At 40.5% G+C, this 24,169-nt stretch overlaps 1 protein-coding gene across 2 annotated transcripts in view; it reads left to right on the forward strand.

Annotated features, from left to right (window-relative positions):
• The first annotated feature begins 301 nt into the window (after positions 1–301).
• Positions 302–24,169, forward strand: part of TRIM24 (tripartite motif containing 24) — a 56,433-nt gene continuing 32,565 nt past the window's right edge. For both annotated transcript variants that reach the window (XM_088521612.1, XM_088521613.1), the window contains exon 1: positions 302–727. In XM_088521612.1, coding sequence (XP_088377738.1) covers positions 376–727 — 352 coding nt within the window. In that variant the 5' untranslated portion in view covers positions 302–375. The remainder of the gene's footprint in view (positions 728–24,169) is intronic.

Here is a 24,169-nt window from a genome sequence, read left to right on the forward strand (position 1 = left end):
GAGCGCTCCCCGCACGTAGCCGGCCTTGGGGCGTGGCCTGGTCCATGGGGGCGTGGCCCTGGGGCCGAGGGGCGTGGCGAGCGGCGGCGGCGGGGCCGGGCCCGCGCTCGGGGCGGTGGGGCGGCCGGGGCGGCCGGAGGCGGGGCCGGGGCGGTGGCCGGGGGGCGTGGCCGGCGCGGGGCGGGGGCGTGGCCGCGCGGCCGTTGGCCATGTTGCGCGGCGGGTGCAGCCCGCGCTAGGGACACAAACAGCGCGGGCCGCGCGCGGGGGCGGTGGCGCGGGCGGGCAGCGGCAGCCGTGGGGGCAGCGCGGCCGCCCCGCCTCCCCCCTTCTGCTCCCTCCCCTTCCCCGCGGCTCTCCGGCTGGTGCAGGACAATGGAAGAGGCGGCGGTTGTAGCGGCGGCCGCGGCGGCAGGGGGGCCGTGCCCGTCGGAGCGGGCAGCGGCGCCGAGCGGCGAGAACGAGGCCGAGAGCCGCCAGGGCCCGTCGGAGCGCGGCGGCGACGCGGCACCGCTCAACCTGTTGGACACTTGTGGCGTGTGCGGGCAGCCCATCCAGAGCCGGCAGCCCAAGCTGCTGCCCTGCCTGCACTCGCTGTGCCTGCGCTGCCTGCCGCCGCCCGAGCGCTACCTCATGCTGCCGCCCGCCCTGCCCGCCGCCAAGGAGCCGCCGCCGCCGCCCGCCTCGCCGGGCGCCTCGCCCACCTCGCCCCTGCACTGCACGCCCGGTGAGTGGCCCCGCGGGGAGGGCCTCGCCTCGGGGGTGGAGCGGGGGGAACCCGTAATGGGGCGGGGGAGCGGGGAGCGGCAGCGGCTCCCTCTGGGGAGGGTGTCCCGGAACGGGGCCGCCCTGCAGGAGGCCCTCGCCGGCACCGCCGCGGGGCGCAACGAGCCGCAGCGGAGCCTTTCGCCGGGGCACCTAGTGCCGAAGTGTCCCCCGGCGGGACGGGGCCGCGGGGAAGTTTTGGCGGGCTCGTGTCCCCACAGCAGTCACATTTAAAAAATGCACCTTGCTCTGGGAGGGTGCATGATCCGAGCTCCGGCGAATGAAGTTACTTTCTCCGGCGCGCCCCCCTGGCTGCGTTTGGTCTCGGGAGTCGCGCTGCGCTTTCGCGTGGGAGTTCGTCGTGGGAGCGTGTGCGGGCAAGGGCGTGAGGAGCCGCCGGGCTTTACTGGAATGGGAACGGGCTGCGGGACAAATTGAGTTCCTCTCCACAGAAATCAATGGATAGTTGTGCTTGTTGGGAGGGCTAGGGAGGCTCGAGTCATAAGCTCAGCAGTAACTTCCCATAAGTTACCCCCGAGTCGTTGCCTTGGGGCTGCGTTTCAGCACATCTCCCTTTTGAAGCTTTTTTTCCCACGCTGTAAGTAGTCCCGCCCAACAGGAGCGAGGTTTTAATGTGCTCTTTAAGCTTCCTGCGTGTCTGCCTTAGCGTAGGATTTTGTTCATTTTAAACAAGGCTTCTCAACAATCTTTAGCTTCAGTGAGTAGTTTGTGTAGTAGTGGAAGTGCCCAGCCAGAAGTTCCAAAGACGAAAATCTGCAAGACCCAAACCCGGTGCTTTTAAACTTGGTTGACAGATGAGGTGGTTCTGCGCACAGTAAGTCTAGGAGGAGGAGAACTGTGAAATCCTGCTTAAGAGGAACTGAGAAGTCCAAATCTTGGTGGATGATAGGATATTTGAAAATGAGATAGTTGGAAATGAGAAAAGGGGCAGAGAAGCAGCGAGCTGCAGTTGTGATGTAGGCTCAGAGGTTATATAATCATTTTCTCAGGAGCTTTGAGTCATGAAGAGCATAGCTCAATTCCCAGATGTCCTGCTTAAATATAGCGGAAATAGGGGTCTACAGCTGGAGTAGCAACTGAGATACATTATAAGAATTAAAAGGTTAGTGTTCAAAATCTAGCTAAGAGGGGACAAAGGATAGAGATGGCAAGAAAGAGGGAACTTGATTACCTGTGCTGGCTCTTTTGTTTTCTAACAGATATTAAACAATTGTGAACTCAGTTTATAGCTTAAAAAAAATGGTGTCACTGTTTTAAGCTGAGTATACTGAGGAGAAATGTGTTATGATGGGAGGAGTTCCCAAACCATTAGATAGTAGAAGGAGGGACAGAGCAGTACAAAACTGTCATCTCTTCTGGTAATCTGCTGTGTGAGGTGTTTGAAGAATGAACTGAAGAAATAAGCTGAAGAATATAGGCCTAGAAAGCTGGACAGTGAATGCCTATCATGATGAAAACTATAAAGCACTGTGACTAAACTGGAGAAAACTTAAACAGCAAGAAAGCTATTCATGTCGGAAGGAATGCCTTAAGTGACACAACAGAATTGTAAACTTGGAAGTGCTCCTGAAAGATAAGCAGGAAGACAACTTACGCACATGCACAACTGAGCAGTACATGGTGTGCGAAAATAAGCCTGAAGAAAGATTGGTAGAAGAGAAGAAAGGGAGTCTGTCTTGAACAAAAGAAAAGATACAGTTTGAAAAGCTCGTCAGTGAGACAGCCTTGATGTGGACTGCTGTACTGTGCTAATATCCAAATTCGCTGAGAGGCAGGTAGTAAAAGAACCGAGAGGTTGAATATAGTCTATATAAGTGGCATTTTATTGACTTGCTTCTTGTCTTCAGTAAACTGTTTACAAACAGAAACAGAATCCTTTACATTACTAGAATAATGTGTTTTAAGCTTGTCTGCACACTTAAAGTGGACTTGCAGAGATCCTCCCAACATTCTCCCTTCTTTAAAGGTGCTGCCGAATAATAAAGGAGTGTTGTCTTTAAAATTCAAGAAATCCTCAAAGAGCTAAGCATTCTGGTGCTGCTCACTTGATTGCAAAAATCAGCACGGGTGATGGCAATGACACGTGTCTCCTCAATGGCAGGAGAAGGAGATTCCTGTGGTAGGTGTTAATCAGTATTCCTCTTGCAAATGTTGGCTGATGGTTAGGCCATCTGCGACACGGATATGCTCCATATTGTCACACGCACTCATTTATGAAATGAAATAGTAATTGCTACAGGAAAGAAGACTTGGAGAGTTTCTGATCTCTCTACCTGAAGTTTGAGATGTTGAAGGATCGGCTGTATGTGTCTGTCTCGAATTCTAGTAGCATTGGAGGACTTACTGCTTGATTTTATTTATTTATTTATTTATTTTAAGGTCCAGTGGCAACTTATTTCCTGCAGTTGATGTTTTTGTTGTTGCAGTGCCAAACAATTGGTTGCCTGGCACAGAGCACCATGAACTGTGGAGAATGCAGCAAGAGTGGATCTCTAAATGTGATAGAGCTCGTGAGCAAGGGTTGCACTACATCACCTACTGCTACTAGATATCTTGGCTTCCTTTTGTTTCTCTGATTGACATTCTTTGCTATTTGATATGAGAGTTCTGACTAGAGAGTACAAGAAAGTAGGTACTAGGAATCTGCTGTTTGCCCAAATCTATGCCAGGTGGTGCTTCAGTGGCAGGTTGAGTAGGAGCCTATAATTAAAGGACAATGTTCTTACTGAAGGGACTATCTGAACACAGAGTACTCACGTGGCGTTTTTAATTGTGAGAGGCATGTAGTCACCACAAATTTATAACCTGAGATCATATTCCTTTTCAAAACTACTTATTTTGCTTCAGGTTGTAAACATCCTTTTTTCTTTTTCATTTATTGTCAATCTATACACAGAATAGTAAAAAAACCTTTCTGGGTTGGAGTAGGGGAAGACATGCGGATGGAAATGCATAGCAAAACTATATGCAGTTATGCTAATTAAATCTTATTAGTGTCAATACTGAAAGAAGTAGAGTTTTTTTCTCTTTTTATCTGTAGAGAAGCCTATTTGCAAACAAATCGTACAAAGCTGTTAAAAGCATGTAATGTTTGGACACTCCCAGGATATAAATTCTTGGGGAGTGTCCAGACTGACGACTCAAATATGTTCAATACTTGCTGTTAATTAAGCAGTAGATACTTGAGAGTTACCAAACAAGGATTTCGGTGTTGTTCATGTTTTAGCTGATTAATGCCCAGAAATATTTGTTTACCAATATAAGTTGGAGCTCTGCAGGGCATGGAATGAAGACTTAGCTCTTGCTTTCCCTTCCTCATGTATGCAGATGGCATCTGTCTATTTTTGTTACTTTCCACGCTTGGTCTTTATCCTGATGACTTTTAAACTCTTTTGTACAGTTATCTGTTCTTGGTAGCTAGACTTTTGATGTCATCACCTATTTTGATCTAGAAAATTCAGCTTTGGAAGTAATGTTCAGTATTCCTACTGAAAAGGCTCTGTGTTTAACATTCTCTCTATTTCAGTTGATAAAGATTAAGCTCCCTATTAATGAGCTTGAGCAAACCTATTTTATCCCTCAGACTTTCTTATGGTGATAATTTATTTTCTCTTCTAGGTCTTTCTAGCCTGAGAAATCTTCAAATTTTATCTGTAGTTATTTCTACTTCATTTTGTATTTGTCACTTGATTAAAAATGATTTTTTTTTCCATCTCTGGAACTACCAAGAGTCCATGCTGTAGAGACCTACTCTTGCATACACCCCCATACAAGCTTTGCATTATTGATCCTTTCACAAGTTTTATTCCTGCTGTGGTGCCTTCAAGAACAAATTGTTTAATTCCTAACAAGCTTAAAGAGACATGGGGATGTTGATATTTAAGAATATATATTGCAGCTAATTATATGAAATATCCATAGTTTTCATGCTCTCTTAAGGACAGCTTATATATGAAAACCTGTAACTGTATACAGGTGAAGTATAATATTGTTTTAATAGCTTGTGATAGACAAACCTCTCAGCTTAACAGCCACCACTTGAAATATTAATCTTTAAACTATATAGAGACCATGTTCTTATCTTTCTAATTATAATGCTCTCTTCAAAAAAGGTATGCACTCAAGGTACTATCCTGTCCCATCAGCTCAAATTCTAATAATGCAAGTGTGATTTTTTGGCAGATATATCCTCTGCTTCAGTTCCTCCATTCTCTTCTAGTAGAAGTCGCGCGCACACACACACAAAATACATGTTATTCAGACTTTATCCATGTAGACGGCTATATGATGCTGAAAGAAGCTGTAGTTGTGCTTGTTCCAATATGTGATTAGTATAAAATATATGCCTAATAGCTTAGAGATGGTTATGAGATAGTGTTTCCAGGGCTGGTTAGATGTCCCTCTATATTCTTGCTGCTTTCACTAGTAGGAAGTATTCTTGGTAAAACCATAGTAATGGTGCAGCCAGGGTCTTCTGAATTGGGAGCCATTTGTAAGGCCATAGAAGTTATCTAACTTCTAACTTGCTTCTAACGTTCCAAAGCAGCTTACAATGTCTCTGGTACCTTATGCTATGGGACACCTTTCTGTTGTTAATATCAACAACAAAAAGTTATGTATGCTGTTCTTTTTTTTTTTTAATGTTTTTAAACATTTAAACATTAAACATTTAAAACTCTGTTTAAAAAAAAAAAAAAAAAAGGTGTGTACCTAGTTGAAAGTACATTGGGGTTTTTAATGCCTATGATAAAGGTACCCCAAAGAGCAAGGGGAAGTGACTTAATGGAACACACATTCACAGAGAGACAAGTAGAGAGAAGAGTGTGTTCCTCCTGAGTTAGTTCATTCATCAGCAGTGTTTTGAGGAGCTAACAGACCCTGCAGGCAGCCTTGTAGGCTGGCTTGTTAGCTTGAGTGAACGCTGCACAGTGGCAGCGGTCACTCAACTTTACCCAGCTTCTTATAAGAAAGGATCTCTTTTTCTTCCTTAACTCTTGTCTCTGAATGCAGTATTATAGAAAGAAGCTGCTCTTTTATGCAGGAAAAGCTTTGTGTCGGGGGTTTTGGTCACTTGTGTTAAATGCCGTGGATGGAATTTCCACATTTTTTCAGTGGAATTTCCCATGATAATAAACTTGTGAAGTTACTATTTTACTTAATCTGAAAATGAAGCAGGGGAAAATCCCCAAATTATTTAACTTTAAAGGGAATTTTAAACTGTATTTTGGTGTGAATAACTGCCGCTTATGTTAAATCACTTAGAAGTCCAAATTTGCAGTTTTAGAAATAATGGATTTTACAATGAGATAAAATACTTACACAGTACAGTAATTTGGGTTGACTTGCCAACATTAATATGCTGGTCATGCAGGGTTTTTCAGATGAATATGGCCCTGTTGCTTGTGTTAGAATTATGTAGAGGGTTCAGCAGAACAGTAGTAAATTTCTTATGCTAAAGACTTAGCTGCTTTGTAATTAATGTCAATAGAAGTCAAAATGTAGAATTTTAGTAATTACTTTGTCCACTAAAGCATGAAGTGGGATGTGACAGCATAGCTGGGAAATTCATGTAAAAATGGAGAAATAGGGGGCAAAATAATCAAAAGATTATGGCATCTCTGAGGTCACTGTGGTATAAAAAGTTCTATACATAGGTTTTGTTTACCATTTTAATGAATAGTTACCTGAAACTTTTATGTGGGAAAAAATGTGATCTTGTGTACGTTATTAAAGGAGTGTGATGCTAAACAAGCTTTTTAGTTAGTTATTTTTTAAGCTTTCTCAGTGGCTACAGGAAAAAAAAAAAACAAGACAGTAAGCATGACTCAGCATTTTTGAACAACACTCATGGATTTGGAGTCCTTATTTGTCATAAACACATCCTCATTTTAATAAAGAAATGTGCAACTCCAGCGCTAAACTTTCCGTAAGCAGGAGTATGTGGACAAGAAAATTGAGGCACTTGCTTTCTGACTGCAGAAAGATTCTTGCTTCTCTTTTAAAAAGTAAGTTGCCTGTGGCAACTCTTTATTTAAGGGGTGATTTCCCCTTTCTGCTCTAGTATCCCACAAGTTTATACGGTGCAGTTGGAATAAAATGGAACTGTGGCTGAAATACCTTTTGAGATAAAATGTTTACCTAACTTGAGAAGTGACTGTGTATTTTCCTGGGGAGCTGAAAGATTGTCTGTAGTGTACATAGTCAAAAAGAAATGGGACTATTTTTTAATATGCAAATGCTGACTTGGAAAAGGTCTATGTATTTTGTAGGATATGTACACTTGAGTTCAAAAAGCATGTAAAGACTTAACAAGACCTCTCTCTGTCCGCTTTATTCATTTCAAGGCACCTATAATAGTCACTACATGGTTAAGAATGTGTGGCCTTGACATGCATTAAACCTAGGCTATGAGCTAGCATAAAAGAAGCTTCTGTACAATTAGGTTGCTTGTGAACTTCATATCCTGCAATAATGTTAAGAATGATGCTAGTTAAAGGAGGGGCCATTGACAGCTCTGCAGGGAGTGAGTAGTGGGAAGAAAGAAGGACAGAGGCCTGCAGCACTCTGCTAAGATGCGAGAATAAGGTATTTTAGAGCGGTAGCAAGGTTCTAATTTTGAATGCAAGGTGCAGTGCCTGGGTAAAGCATGTCAGCAACAGCATTGCCCATCACTGGCAATTATAAGTGTGTGAGATTGCTCTGAAGAACTAAAGTGTGAATTACTGTATCTTTTTTTCAATGTGGACTCTGTTTTAAAATTAGCAAGCTGTTCCTAACCTAATAATTTAGGAGTGTAAATTACTTGTTCTGCTAGCCAGTTTTTTTAAAGAGAAGTAGCTTTAAGTCATCGTTGACTATTGAAGAACTTCTGTAACATGTAACTGTTGAAACAACAATTTTCTAGTAAAATTACAAGAGTGCCCAAAGTGATAAACTAGGCTGGCAGACAACTGATCAGTCAGCAAGTGACACAGAGACAGTCTGTCTACCAGACATTGGGTGGATGTGCAAAATTGCAGTGTTATGTAGTCCCTGATAAGGGAACTGAACTAATATACTGTCTAAATGCCCTGGGAATTGGGATTTTTGGGAAAATTGGGTCTTTGGAGCTGGCCTATTTGTCAGGAGCAGATTTAACTCTTCTGAGTGATTATAGAACCTCAGTTATGTTTTCTGCTTATATATCTATATACTTTAAATCTTTGAGCTTGGTAATACCTTTAGTTTTGGGTTCAGGCATAGGTCACCTATGCAGGTTTCGGTAGAGGGGCCTGCAGGGCTGCTCTGTGTGGGAGGAGGCCACACACAACATTGTGCCAATCACAGCCCTTTCCAGATGGTTCTGAAAAGGAGAAAAATCTCTCACACAACAGCTTCAACTGTTCGGAGGAGCATATGGTGCCTCTGTTCAAGCCTATTTAAGAAAGGGAGATAGCTGCTCAGGGTAGGAGATGCAGGCAGAGACATGTGAGGATGCAAAGATGGAAGGATGTGAGGAGAGACAGAAAAAGGTACGTGAGGACACATGTAAAGGCACACAAAGATGTAAGAAGAGGGAAAGGAGGACACACAAAGAGAGGTATGTGGGAACAAATACGAAGATGATTTTAATGAAACTAAGCAAGGGGAGGCATGTGAAAGGGGGCATTGCTGGGAACACAGCTGGCGATGCAGCCTTGGCAGGAGAGGCTCCAAGCCGGGGTGTTGGCCTCTGAAGGACTTCAGCCCAGATAAGCCGTGCAATGGCGGTGCATGCTCCAAGGGATTGCGGCCCATGGAGGAACCGAGGCTGGAGGAGGCTCATCCCTGAAGAGGCTGCAGCCTATGAAGAAGCCCAGACTGCAGCAGAAGGGAGGAGTAAGAAGCCAAGGAGCAGCAGAATAAATGAGCAGGAAGCAGGGAGAGGTAGAAAGAAGCCCCTCCATCCTCCTGTGCAGCCCGTTACCTCACCGAAAGGGTTTGGGAGGGATGGAGTGCAACGTGCAGTGAAAACAGGAATCGAGCCTAAGAAAGGTGAGGAGAGCTGTTGGACTAAAGATGAGCCTGGGGGAAAGGGACAAAAGGTTTTGCCCAAGTGTGTATTTAACTGTTTGTTCATTTCTGTTTCTCAATACTCATATCAGTAATTAAAAATTTAGTTGGCAATAAAGTGAAACCCCCTGGGCCAAGACTATTTTGTCTGTGATATAACTACAGTGTTGTGCTGTGGTATAACTACTCTTTCCATGGCTAGTAGTGAGTTGGGACTTTTGGGGGTAACACTAGATTTCAGTGCTAGTAAATCTTTCTTTGAAATTCCTCAAATAAATTGAAGTAGCTAGCTATTCTAAAATTAGTGCTTAAGAAACTATGTTGATGAGCTCAATTTTAACTTTTCCTCAGTTACTTCTCTGTGCAAGAAGCTTAAGTAGATTCACTCAAGTGGAGTCAGAGTGCCAACCTGAAATCTTGCCTTAGTAAACATCATCTCAAAAGATAGATATAGGATTCTTTTCTGGGACAAGCACAGGTGCAAGCTGCCTGTCAGGATGTATGGAAGGGTAGAGGTCTTTACTTAGTAGAGTTTCCATGAGTGACAATGATTTCAGAAGACTGAGACCCCACATATTTTAAAACAACCTAGCATAGCAAGTGGGAAGCAAGGTAGCTTTTTCACCAGATCCCAACTACAAGTGTGATACTAAGTGAAGAACTGTTCCTGAAATTCATTTTGACAGGCTTCTGATCTCCAGTCTTAAATATTATATTCCAAGCTATAGAATAGAACGGTCACTCCCTGCTTCATGGCAAAAGGGGGATTTGGTATCATTGAGTCTTCAGATGTTTCTGGGATGGAACATAGGGGAGGGTCTATGGTCTTCCCACATCTTCAAGTGGTGAGAATAAACAGGCAAAACAAAAAAGTAGCATTTAAGCCCCTTAGTAGGTTTGTCATCTTTATCTATATCCTAAGTGATCTTTACAAGAGTCGTGACTGCTCAGTAAGTCAGCATTGGTTGTGTGTGCTACTGAGATGGCAGCCATCAGCAAAAGCGTGTGTCCTTTCGTGGCAAAGCACTGATGAAGCTGCAGAGTGGCAGACGGGCCCCTGCTGCCTCTGTCCCCTTAGAAAGGGTTTTACCACGAGAGCTGATTACAGCTTGGATCCAAAGCCACAGTTATTGGTAGCTCGCATGTCTTCTAGATTAGTATCGCTGCTGTTTGTATGTTTATACTCCAAACAGGGCCAAAGATGTCTTCTAAAGATAATTGTTTTGTTTTGGCAAAAAGGAGTAGTTATATATGGGCATCCCAGATGTTTTGAACTGACTGTCCTGTTTCATCCAGTCCATCCTTTCTGCAACAGTTGAATGTAGTCTATATTCTTAAAGAAGCTAAATGATAATCCTAACTTCCTTTAAAGTCCAAACCAAACATTGCTGTCTTCTCTTCCAATATGACTTTTTTTTTTTCTTTTTTTTTTTTTTTTTTAATCTCCCCAGTGTGGCTGAACTCCTGTGATCATTCCTTAAAAAAGACTGGAATAAAGCGACATTCCTAGTTCATCCTCAAAGTGGTAGTAAAAGCAAAGGTCATATTTTCAGAGTTTTATTATCTAAACTAATACAGGATTGATCCTTTCAGTGTGGGAATAGGCCAGATGAATGGTGTATATATAAAGGCCTATTCTGGTAGGAAGGTTCGTTTCTCTTGCCGCTTTGTTAGTGCTGTGTGTGCTACGCTGTGCAAGCCACTTTAGAGGAGCTCTTCTCTAGTTTTGGGAAGATGGAAGGATGTGCACAAAGACGAGATTCCCTTAGCAGATGTTTGCAGATGTGAACATCCCCAGGGACTATATCTGCTGCACATTACAGAAGGGACACGCTGGCTAAACATGAGGACACACAAAGTGGGAACACAAATAGCATTACTGCAGCCTCTGTAACATGCCCATTTGTGAGAGCTGTGGGCAGGTATTTGAAGCCACTGTAGTTCTTATTTCATTGATCAGCATCTTTTTCATGTGGAAGGAAAACTTCTGACCAGCTGCATTCAGTATTTTTTTTTCTATTAATGCATACTCAGTTGAAGGAACAGTGTTTCTCCTTGATGCTAGTTCTTGGAAGTTTTGTTGTCTACATGGATCTCAGAATTGCTCTAGCTTCCTAGCATTAAGCTGGCCTTTTGCTCCTCATACTCTTAAGAGTAGCGCCCCATGGAGCCCTGGAACAGGTAGCAGAGGAGTTAGCCTTTCATAAGCCTTTTGTTCCTCTACATCTAGTATGAATGTGTAAGTTTATACTTGCACATAACTTGGAGGCTGTTCTTTTGTTTTTCAGAATATTGGAGCGATTCTTGGCATTCAACTGGATGCCCAGTAATATGTGGGAATGTGAGTTAAATTGTATCAGTCTTGGAGTAACTGGCAGCATAGCAAAATGCAAAATTTACTGTGTAGTGTTATTACAAATAATATTATCTTTGTCACCCATATGTAGCTTTCACATATATTAGGGTTTTATGTGTTTAAATGTGCTTATTACTTTCAGATAATCATATTCGCAATATTGATGCCTTAGTTCTGTAACACATTGTGGTTTTTTAGTTTTGTGTTACAGTATTTGCAAAGCAGTAACTGTAATATGTGACTTAAAGAATATCTAGCAATTGCTGTTTTTTATAGTAGATTCAAACACTAATCTCTGAATCTCTTCTAATATGTGGATTACTCTGCAGTCCAGTTGCCTTTTATTGCAAACTTTAAAACTCCATAAACAATTAAGTGTTGAATAAAACTGTGATATAGGTTTCTGTACCTGTTCAGCAGGTAAGTTCCACAGTTTGCTTGAGATATTACAATAATGTGTCTAAGACTAGGAATCTTCTAGTAGCTTCTTTGTTGACTTGCATTGCGTACAAATATTTTTAATCAGTCCTATCTCATGTTGTGTAAGATGCTTTCTAAGTGTAAATGAAGCCAATATGTCAGTGCTAGAATTTGAAGTAAAGCAAGGGATTAGCTTTTGATTCTTGTAATTAATGTCTGGAAGGAGTTCTTTCTCATGCATACAAATTGAAAACTGCATTTATTTTTTCTTCTATTTCCCAAGGAAGAATTTTGCAAAAATTTTCAGCATTGCTACAGTTCAGCATTGCTGAAGAGTATCCTGAGGGAAATTGCTGCTTGACAGAACTAGGAAGATAGCAGTGTTCAGTAAACTGTACCAGAGCTGTTGTACAGTTCAGTGCTATCCTTAAATTCATAATATCTGGCTCTTGGATATTACAGCTCTATAATATTTTAAGCAAAAAGAATCTGTATATTGTAATTCTCATGATTCCAAGAGACTCCACAGTTTTCTTGCTTATTTCTTTTTACTAGCCATTTCTGACCTTTAAAAACAAATTACCATTGCAACTATCAGCTCAATCAGCTGTTGTGTTTTGGGGTTTCACAGATGTCAGCCTTCAGTCACCATCAGGGGCAACAAAAATAACTTGTTCCCATTCACTGTACCTGAAACAAAAAAGAAAGTGAGAACAGATACTTATTTTTCAGTGCTGTCTGCTTCTTCAGTTATTCCACAAGCTTCCACAGTTAGTGACATAACAGATGTAAACTTAACATGCACTTTATCCTCATTTTCAATGGCTGTTACTCTTGCCACAATCTCTTCTTATCCTGACTTCTCGGTAGAAGGCAGGTCTGAAATACTGTGATAGTCCAATTCTTAGGACACCACGGTGCTGTTTTGTAAAACACGCATATCAAACCCCACCATTTCTTTCCTTGCAACGGTCAAAGAAAGACTAAACCTCAAACACCATATTGGTGCTCTTGGAAATGGAGATGGTGAATTGTAACTCTTTCCCATTTCTTAGCTCTTTTCTTAGCTCTGTGCTCAGGCGCTGGCCAAGAATGTGGACATTTATTTCCTGCTCTGCCCAGGCACCTTGGGCTGGAGACTTTTATTAAGACTAGTCCTCTCACTTCAAGAAGTGTATATTTAAATTTTCCTGGAAGGATTCAAATTCGAAAAGCAGCCAATTTTAAAAAATGGAAAAGTGACAGAGCAAGTAAGGAGCAACCTCAACATCTGTTTTGAAGCTGTTTCACAAAACTGTCTAGTTTCTTGACAAGATAACAACATTTGAAATGTTTTTTCTCAAATATTTTTGTGTAAAAATATAATTTACTAATGGAGAAAGCAAGATCTTTTCTGCAGTCCCACTTGAAACCACAGATGAATATCTCTAAAATGACAAAGACTGTTCCTGGAGGGAAGCTTTTTTTTTTTTTTTTTTTGGCATTGGCTGTTGGCTGCAGAAATCTGTCTTTGCCTGTGTGGGAAGACAACTGGTTCGCACACAAGTCTAAGCTGTTGATGAGCAGTCAGCAACACGAGCGAAAGCAGCAGCCCTGCGCTGCGTGCCAGGACTCCTTGTGCAGCGCACTGGGAGCCGAGCCCGCGGGAGCGGGATGCCGAAACCGCTGGGTTCAGCCTGGGAGCGGGTTGTGCTGCTCACCCTGTCAGCCAGGCTCTCACTTGCAAGCCATGGCACAGGAGACACTGGGTGCCATGGCACTTTCTTTAAACAACAGGGAAAAAAAAAAAGCCCCACCAGATTAAAAAAAGCGTGCCTCTCCATAGTCTATGCTAAGAGAGGAGGTGGGTTTTTCAGGAGCTCGCTCCAAGCACCACAGCTGACTGAAGGCACTGCTGAGCTGAAGGCTACCATCCCTCCTGCAGGGTGGCACTGACAGCTCCACCGGAGCGCCCTGCAGACCTGCGAGTGCTTCCCAGAGTCACCGTGCCCGGCTTCAGCACGTGTGCCTACGTCACCCTCCGTGCCCATCGTTACGTGACCGTGGGTCTTTGCGAACATCGGTGTTTTCATGATGGATAAAGTCTGAAGTTTTGAAAAACTGCTGTACAAAATGTCTTTCTTTTTTTTTCCCCTCTTCCTTGTGGAAGCGTTGGCTCCCTTTGAAACCAGCTATACAGCTACAATACTGGCAAAACTACTGCTGGTAAATATTATGCCCAGAGTATAAAAAGTAACACTGGAAGGCATGATCTTGGTTCCTTGAACCCTGTTATGAATAATGCCGCATGTATGACAGTTGTCTGTGGCATGCAATCCCTTTTTCAGCCTTGCCAATCTCTGCTTTTTGGTCGTTGCTTCTCCTGCTTATTCTGCAAACCATGGTCAGTCAAGCTCTTGTGGCTGCCTCTCATATCAAACTTTCCATACTGACTGCATTATAGATTTATCTGCCTCGGCCATCACTGCCAGTACTTTACAGTATGTGCTGGGATCACGCTTGCATTTTTTATGGCTAGCTGGACAAAAGAGGCGGCCTCATGTTTAATCATGGCAGCTTCCATAAACAGTGTTTTTATTTGAGAAACTATTAGAAAAATACGTAACACCTTATACCAACCACAGTTCAATATTGGTCAACTAACCATTTGCAGAGTCTACACTTAGGCCTTCATCAAGTCAGGTGGGTTTCATGTATATATACTTACCACTTCTTGAACAGTCTTTTTTTTAATTAAGATGATGCTTATGTAGACTACCAGCTGTTGTCTTAATCATGCTTTTTTTGTTTGTTTTCATAATGGAGTAGTTGCTTATTTCAGAAACTATGTCCTAAATACTAATGAAAATTCTTTGCCAATATCTGGCCATGATCATCCTAATGATAATGGGTGGTAAAAAAGCCTGCCACTGTCATGCAAGACTAAGTATACCCATAATATGACAGAACTCTGGGAGTCTTGTTCATTTTACTCTAGACATTTTTTTAAAGCATCAGGAAAAATTCTTTCTTTTTTTTTTTTTTTTTTTTTTTTAAGATTTGGTTAACAATAGCACAGATTAGAATACATTTAAATTCACCAGACCCTTATAATTTGTTACTCAACAAAGTTTCCTTGTAGTTGTTGGTTTCCTGGTGGTTGTTGTAACCTCATTAGTTGGACTAGATGATCTCTAGAGGTCCCTTCCAACCTCAAACATTCTGTGATTCTGTGTGATTTGTTATTTAATTAATTATTATTATAAAATAATACTTTAAAAGTTTACTTGTCAAAAAAAAAGGACATCAGCATATCAAAAAATCAGGATATTTTCTTAATTTTTCTTCTGCTTATTACGTACTATCTGTGCTGATGTTTTGGTTCCACCTACCTACTGGTCTCCCCTTTTGTGTAGGACCAGAAACTTCAAATTACTGAGGTAGCCTGGGGAGAAAGTTGGACATTTAACATTCATTGTTTAATAAACATTCATACAAACATTAATAATATTTGCTATTCTCAGCTAAGAAATCAGAATCTTTACTTACAATAAAACCCTGTTGCAAAAAATTTGCAGAATCCTCTGAAAAACATGCAGCTCTTCTGTGATACTTACTTCTGATACAACTTTTTAAAAAGCTGCACTCAGTTAGTACTTCAGTTATTAGAACCTTCCCAGCAGAAGTGAAACGCAGCCCAAACCATTCCCCAGTCTGGTTTAACACCTGATGCGCTAGCAAAACTGAGGTGCAGGGTTGTGGTGAGAAGAGAACAAGCAGAATTGTTTGCAAACCTATTGTGAGATTGTTACTGTTGCCACCAGTTTTTTTTTTTTTTTTTTTTTTTAAACACCTAATCAAAATATTAGGCTGCTGTTGACCCTGCACAGCAAATTCTAGGGTCAGAGAATGTGAAATGACAGTTTGAATGCTGTGAATTGATATACTCGTTATTTATTGATATGTCCTTAATGTTCAGGATGTTTTATATATGGCATTAAGTGTGTGAGGAAGGTACTGCCATGTCTCTGCTTTGCTATTAGTATATTTTTCAGAATTGTATTAAATATTTGAAGGTTGAGAGCCGTTCTGCTTAACTTCAGATGCCTACAAAGTAGTCCTTTACAAATCTGCAAGTCCTCTTAGGCTCTCTTTGTAGTTAGTGGAGGGACATGGATGCTTTTAAGGTATAATTCATCTGACCAAGTGTAGACATCTACTCCTAGGATGAGATGACTCATGACCTAACTGTATTATATAGGTCTGCATTAACTATGAAGAGAACTTAGCATAAATCAGCACTTAGACACATTAATCCCACCCAAAGTATTACAATTTTGGCAACACTGCAGTGAAACTGAATCCATCATTCAGAAGTCTTTTGCTTTTTGGAGTACCCTGGTATAGTAAATCAGTATTATTTCTGTGCAGCCATGAGGAGTTATTTTTTTCATACATGCAAAAGGTCTGCTATGACATTTAAGATCTAGTGTGAAGCAGTATTAGTAGTAGTCTGACTACACTAAATTTGGGTTGTTCTTTTATAATAAATAAAATAGCTTCATTTTTTTCCTTCTGTTCCATTAGTACCTTCTTACAGAGCACTCCAATCTCTCTGATGGAACTGGTTAGAAGTTCCTGAAATTTCTGGAAGAAGCATTCTTCTTCTTCCTATTACTGACGACACTTATCAGAGTGAGGATTTTTGTAAAATATTGTTTGCTCCTTTTACTATCTCCGCTGCAAGCATTATATGAAAAAGAATCTTGAAATCACTATAATATTCCTGTTAATCATGGAAGTGTTTGAAAGGAAAAGTGTACGTTTATATTCAGCATTTATTCATAAATGCATATTAAAACTATCTCTCTCACTGCTAGGGATTTAAATCCTTGACCCAGTGTTCGTGTGATGAACATGCCATTACCCTGTCGTCATTGAAGGCTATATTGGAGAGATACTAATCAGCATAAATTCTAGTTCTTTACATCAGCCTATCTTCTCTTTTTCTTCCCTCATTCAAAAAACAAAACAAAACAAAAATCCTAAGCAAGGTCCATTACTCTAAATTAGCACATTATCTCTATTTACTCTTGAGCATCTGCTCCCTATATAAAATTTCTAGATGAAGCTGATGGTGACTTCCATTATAGCTGTTTTCCTTTAGAGCTGCAGACTGCAAGTTTTTCAGGTACTATTTAAGCGAACTTCTACATGCCTTTCAGTTGTACTTTCATCCAGAAATTTTAAATCACATGCAGAAGCTCTAACAGCAAAGCTAGACAAATAAGGTGAGATTCAGCTGCCCAAGCTGGAGAGTCTTGTGCCATTTTTGGACTTCTTACAGTGTATGATACTCAAAAGAGGGCTGGCACATACCCTGCAGAGTCCATAGGAGACCTGCTTTCTTTTGGAATAGTAACTGGAAAGCAAGATAATCCCTCTCAGATCAGATACCTCTGTTATGCACCAGATGTGTGTGGCCTGAAAAGGGAGTCTGGTCTCCCAAGTCCTCATAGACACATTCTGGGTATCTAACAGGGCCATCCTGAAAATGAGAGGAGACTATAAATGAGAAGATTGCAAGGGAGAAAGGGAAGAGGCGAGCAGAGCAGTAGTGTCCTATCTTGGAACATAATTTTCATCTTCTCAGCACAGGGTTGAATAGAGCCAATTCCTTCAATGATTTTCAGAAAGACTGGGGTGATTGTTCAATGTTTGTTTATGTTTTTTTGTTTTGTTTTTTTTTTTTTTTTTTGCTAGGGACTGGATCTCAGTGTCATTTCTATTTGTATTTACTTTTCTGTAACTATCATTTCTGATAACAGATGCATTGCTCTGCAACTACTGAACAGTCAACCAGCAGTAGGAGATTAGAATTTCAAATGACGAAGACCAGACTAAAAAATTTCTTGCCAAAAAGAAGTGACTAATTGTCCTGCTCAGAGCTTCAATGAGAGATCCATCTCCTTACTAATTTTTGGCAACCGTATATGTTTATCTCAGTGCTGCTATTTTTTACGTACTAATAGCAACATGCCTGCATCTTGCTTTTGAGGGAGAAAGGTATTAATTTTTGCTCAAGAAGCACATGCATAAAATGGACTGAAGCACCATTGATGGGAATTTAGAGTGTCTGCCAAATAGAATTTCAGTAGTATGTATATATCTCAGCAGTGCTAAAACCACTTTCAAAACGTTAGCAGCTTGAGAAATAAAATACTACGTTGCTCTGAGAAAACAATGCATGAATGTCACTGCATCGTAAAAATCCTTGCATACAACTTCATCGCATGTGCTTGAATTCATTCCATACTTCCAAATAGAAGCTGGAAATACTTGACAATTTCAGGACTTGAAAGAATGTATTTAAATTTTGATGAAAGAAATGCTCGTCGCATTCAGCACTGACAATTGGCATAATTGTCGGCAGCTTCTGCAGCCTCATTTAAGCATGTTCCATTCAAAGCAATGAGGTGGTTTTATATTCATCATCTTGCACTTAAATATTGTCTGCACCACAATAGCAGTGTTTCCCTTTGTTATCACTATGACACTTTTTATAATTGTGTTGTCAAAGGAAATGCACTGGACCATCGTAGATGTGGACATTAAAGTCTCCTTTCTGAAGAATTTCTTCAGGTATTCAGAAAATGACCGGAGAGCCAGACCCTTGCAGAATACATTGCTTGACAAAGCCTGTTGTGTGATCTCTGAAATGCTGGACGACTGGGCATGTAGGGCAAAAACAACAACCCATTTCACAGAGCTGCTGAAACATTTTAATTCAGCTCTGCAGCGCTTTCCAAGAAAGTCAACGCGCTGCAGCCTGCGTGCTGGCCTGCAACACTCTTGCGGAGGGGGGATCATGGCTCCCTCTTTGTCTCCCTTTTATCTATTTACATCTTAAAGGGTGATAAATCGAGCGTGTGGATTTTAATAAACCTCCTCGCTGGGTCTGTGGCGGTTTGGGGTGTCTGTGTCCTGGCGGAAAGCGGCGGCTTCCCCGCGCGAGGGGTTTGCGTGTTGGTTTAACCTGCCTCAACCCGGCTGGCAGCCGCAGGCTGTCACCGCTAGATAGAAGCAGCTTTTTCTGGAACAAACCGGTTTGAGGCAGTTGCCAGTTCTGCAGCACCGGCATTGACTTAATGAGAAACGAGAGGAAAGCAGTAATTACTTTGAAAATTTATTCAGACGTTATTGCATGTAATATCCTCCCTTGAATTAAGTATTTCAAATGTTTGGTTTTTAACAGAAAAAAACCCCCACACATGATCTATGTAAATATAACCTGCTTACCCTCAACCCCATGCATTTTTAATGAAAAACCTTGCACATATTAATGGCGTGTACACAAACAAAGAGAGGAGAAAAGGATCCTGTAGGTTATAATTGAAAAATCCCAATTTTCTGTGTAGTTATTGCTATAAATCTTACAGTTCATACAGTCTTTAGTTTCTAAAATACTGACAATGTTAACTAGCCTGATCATTTCTTAAAATTTTAGCTGTACGTGAGACTCTATTTTCTGTTCTGAAATTATGATAGTTAAAATTTCAAACCAGGCTTTTCTTAAAGTCAAGGAGAAAATAATCACCCTATTAAGCTTCACAGACCTAATTAATTTATTCAGCAATGGCTATTTCATATTAAGGAAAATTAGTCACCAGTTGCTTCCAAGTACTCTGTTTAAAGGGAGCTGTCTTTCACAAGAGGTAATTTTTTTTTTGTATTTAATGTAGTGATGAAAGGCAACTGTTAAGCCCCCCTCTTCTAATATAGCAGTGCAGTGTCCAGACCTGATTCGAGCAGAGGCAAAATGCAAGTTTTAGATTTTTTTAAAAATTGCACCCAATTACTTTATAGTAGTACCCTCCATTTATATTTACATAAAGAGTGATCTTTCTCCCTCCTTGCCGCACACTCTTGATCCAGCTCACTATTAGCTGCATGAACACCTCTCCTCGTAGAGGAACTAGATGAAAACAGGATCTTATCACTTAATGTTGCCTTTTCATTGTCACAATAATAATGTTGCTGGTTATGGAACTCCTCTCCAATTAAATAATAAATAAGTTTTTTACCTGCCCGCCAAAGCACTCCACCAATGCTTGTTCCATTAAAACAGAAAATTTTTAATGGGGTTATTTTGGCAAAAAATAAATACTGACTTGTGAACTTGATTCCTCTGAGGAGGAATAAACAAGAATGTATGCTTTTAAAATCTTACTTTCTTCAATAATTTAATGATAAACACTAGCATTGCATGAACATTTGAAAATACAATTAATTCTTCTTACAGCTTAAAGGACTGCAGACCAAATTTTGGGTATATGTTTTAGGTTCTCCCTTTGCTTGCATCAGTGTACAAAGACAGGAGGAGAAACAGACTTTTTTTTTTCTGGGTCAGCAGTAGATTATTTATTCTTGGATTGTTTTATACCTTTGAATGAAGAGACTTGGAAGTGATAACCAGTTATTAACAGAGTGCAAACTGTGCAGTCCTTGTTAGGTTTCCTGACTTTGAAAACAGCAAGCCTATGTAAAGTGGGGATGTGCTCAGCTGAATGCATTTTAATGCCTTTTAAATAACCTTTGCAGTGTTATTCTTTTGGAGATGTCAGAGTGCTTAATTCAGGGAGGTGAAGTGGTGGATGGAGTTCTGTGCTCTTGGTACGGATAATGGGAAGCACCAGAAAGTGTGTTTCTTGTTACTGCCAGAGTGAATGATGTTATGTAGAGTAGATTTTCTTAATTGAAAGAAAAGATGGTGAATTGGGTGGCAACCGACTGAAGTTTGACACAAGGTTGAGAGGGACCAGTAGGATTTGAAGCAAACAGGTAGTAAGGGCAGGACTGTCTTTTTGACTACAGTCCAGCCAAAAATGGAAGTTTTCTCTCTGAAGACCCCTGATTTCACAGCCTCTGTAGCTCTTCTGGTGTGCTGGAGTCTCCTCTGGTTGGATCCTCCGTGGTGTTTATTTTCTTAAAACTGCAAGGTGTAGATGCTTAAGATGATGTTGGGAAAGTGTGAAAAACATCCTGCACAGATGTTTTTGTACTCGTGTTTTTTTTTTTTTTTAATTCAGAATATATGTGAATAATATGCAACTACCAATTGCAATTTTGGGGTTAGTGAAAGTTTACAAAATACTGTACAGTATGTATATTGATCATGTTTTGTGCTGCAAATTTTTGTCTTATTTTTCTTCCCTAATTCCTTCTATGGAAATCAGTGCATATTCTTATGAGGAATAAGCACCAAAATAGTTTGGGGATTATTCTTCCTTTAAAGTAGTAACATAGTGTTTGTTGGTACTGTGTTGATAGCACAATATGCTTCTCTAGTAGTTTCAATAGGGGATGGTTTACTTTCCTTACCAGTTTATATAAGAAAAATCAACTAAATGGCTTTTAATAACTTGCTATTAAGAATTTGAATATTCTTGAGCAGACCACAGTACAGTACCTGCAGTTCTTAGCCATGAAAGCACTGAAGTAAATTGTGGCACAGTTCAGAAAGGAAGTGTCTTGAAGCTGAAGGGAAGTATTGGCAATATAATTAAGGCATGATTAGAAAAAGCTATTGCACACTTGCTTCCAAATCTTAACAGTAAAATTAAAAAAATTAGTTTAATTCATCATAGCACTGCAAAAGTCTTGTAGAGAGTCTTAGTGGAGGAAGTGTTAATTATTTCAGAGATTAATTTAGGAATTATATTCTGTGAATGCATAAAAAGCAGTTTAAAGGGTAACTAAATGTTTATGGGGAAAATGAACATTAAAAACAGGCACACCCATGGAATGTAATAAGAAGCTGAGGCTGTATTATATAAAACTTACCTCTCTATTGCATTCCTTCTTCTGCATGTAATTAATTGTACATCTTTGCTGAATTGCAAGCAGGAGAATCTTCAGAAAAGATAACTGTCCTTTTTGTTGTTCAGAAAAGTTACTGAGTTGGCTGCTTGCTACCGTACCTGGCTTTGCATGTGCACTGCTGTGTTTGCCTCAGATTCATCCGGCTTAACACTCATTATCAGTTATTACTGTTCAGATCAGCCCGGCTGGTTTCTTTCAGTAAAACAAACAAAAAACCCTCCTATGATCTAGTGGAGGAGAAAAGTAATATTTATAGTGCCCACTGTACTGTTTTGTTGCTACAACAACAGGATCTAGAAGAGGATATCTGACCATGGTCTGAGTTGAGACTTTTTATGCAGGAAAGCTGGATGAAACAAAATAATTCTCGAAGTGTGGTTTGATTCACTCATCAAACCAAGCACACAATATATATTATAAATAGTATACTTGGAGATAGTAGGAACTTATTTAAACTTTCGCGTCATTCTGAATGCCATTATGAATGGCATTCATTCTAACTCTTTGCATTTTTTATTGTTGATATGGAACAGTTAAGTTTCAGCAAGCATCTGTTTGGATTTTCCTAATACCTGTAACAAATGTTTTTTCTCTTTATTCTACCCTAATATACAGCATCATCTAGACTAGTTTGAGGGTGGTGGCACTATCTCAGTTCTCCTCCACATCCATTTTCCTGGGAAAACAATGAAGACTGCGATTTCTATAGTAATGTTCTGAAGTGGTAGAGGAGTTGTGTTTGGCATGAAGTTATGTATCTCCTAGATCTTTATAAGGCTGGAGCACTACAGAGTGCTATATTCTCCGTATAAATTCTTTTGAGTTGCATGCGAATCGGTATCTTTTGCTCTGTTCTTTTTATCAGCTAAATCACAATCCTAGTTTATTTATTGTATTATTCATAATCCTAGTGTGAGAAGTATTTGGCTTAAAAAAAATAGTTCTGTAATACCCATGCTACTGGACCAAATACTATTCTAAGAGAGGATTCTGCACATGAAAAAAAAATATTATTGTGTCATCTTCAGAATTAGATACTGAATAAATCCATTGATTTTCTTGCTCCCATTTGGGTTATTTCTGACTTATAATGAACTGCAGCTTGGCCTCCTCTGATATGTGCTGTTAGGGTTGTGGTGATGCTTTTTGGGCTCTAAGCAGAATAAATAATATGAATTGACATATTGACTTAATTCCAGTCAGATCTGTGAAAGTTTGGCAACTGTAATATATATATATATATGGCTGAAAACAGCTTTGCTTTGCCTGTGTAGTTTTACCATTTTAAGTTAAAAACTGTGTTGCGTAACTAATATTTCAAGGTAGATTTTTTTTTCAAAATGGCTATTTCTGAGTAAAACGAAGTCCTTAATTACCTCAGGTAACCCTCATAATGCCAGTAGAAGTATTAAAATTGAACAGATATGTTTGTCCATGAGTTCTGCTAAATTAGAGTTTGCCCTTACTGGAATATAATCAGTGTGCATTGTTTGTGTGTTTCTCCCACGTTTCTATTTAATTCCAGAGCAGTCGTTGTCTTTCCTCTTCTGCCTCTGGTTTCCCACAGGAAGCTCTGAATTCTGAATAAAATCATCGTTTTTCCTTCCCAGTAACTTGGTGTTGTCTTAGTCATATGGATTCTGGGTAATTCCTGCCTCCTCCTTGCATACCCCTGGCATGTGTAATGATTAAGTAAGTGGTGCACTCCAATGTGTCACTTGTCCACAGATGGTGTGGCTAGAAATACCACTGGTGTTGCACTGCTTATTCGTGTAAGACTGTCTGTAGAAGAGGTAGATTCAAATTATGAAGTGAACTTGCAGGAATTCATCAAGTTTGCCATGACCTTTTTGTTTCAAGTGCAACACACATCTGAGAAAAATAGTGTGAAACACTCTACTTTCATCAACTGTTTCCCATTTAGGGAGTGAGAGGAAATGACCAACACAGGGTTATACTGTTTAGTGCATTACTGAAAGAGGCTTAGATACAACAGTAGTACCAGATAAGGACCCCTAAAACACATTTCTTGGCTGAATCTTTGCTCAGGATCTGGGATATGAATTCAACTTTGTGCCATTCATCTGTTTCAAAGACAGTGGTTCCATATTTAACCCTCAGTGACACTGGCCTCATGCTCCTCTCGTATTACCTCAGCGTAAGCAGTTGTGCACTTGGCCAGTGAAGCAGACGAGGGTGCTGAAGAGGAAGCTTGGAAGAGCAGGAGAAATATATCCTTGCCTGGATCAGTTAGCCAGTCTGATTCCCTGTCTCCACCCCACTTCCAAACACGGGCAGAGACTAACACAGTCACTTGCAAAGCAGAGCTGGGGTCAGGAATGAGCAAGAGGGGAAAAGGGTCGTTTCAAATAAGTACTGCTGAAAAATGTGGGAAAAATACAGTCTGGAGTAGCTTGAATATTATAGAATTTATTCACTCCTGTGGTAAAGTGATTTGCTTAATAAATGGAGAAATTCAGTACTTGGAGTTCTTAGATACCTGACCTACTGGAATTGGATTTCTTAATTATACTTTGTGTTGATAGATAAATAAAAATGGAGATTATTTTAGACAAAATATTGAATATATATATAAAAGGAAGCTCCATAGATATGCACTGAAACACAAATTGGCAGAATGAAAATTATAATAAAAACAGTCTTCACATTATTATAACCTTACAGATGAAAGTGAAATGTCTTGTATAAAAGTGG

This window comes from Tinamus guttatus, unplaced genomic scaffold, assembly GCF_059628265.1.
Source record: "Tinamus guttatus ecotype Peru unplaced genomic scaffold, ASM5962826v1 Tinamus_guttatus_pri_ptg000125l, whole genome shotgun sequence".
In the NCBI taxonomy this organism is placed as follows: domain Eukaryota; kingdom Metazoa; phylum Chordata; class Aves; order Tinamiformes; family Tinamidae; genus Tinamus; species Tinamus guttatus.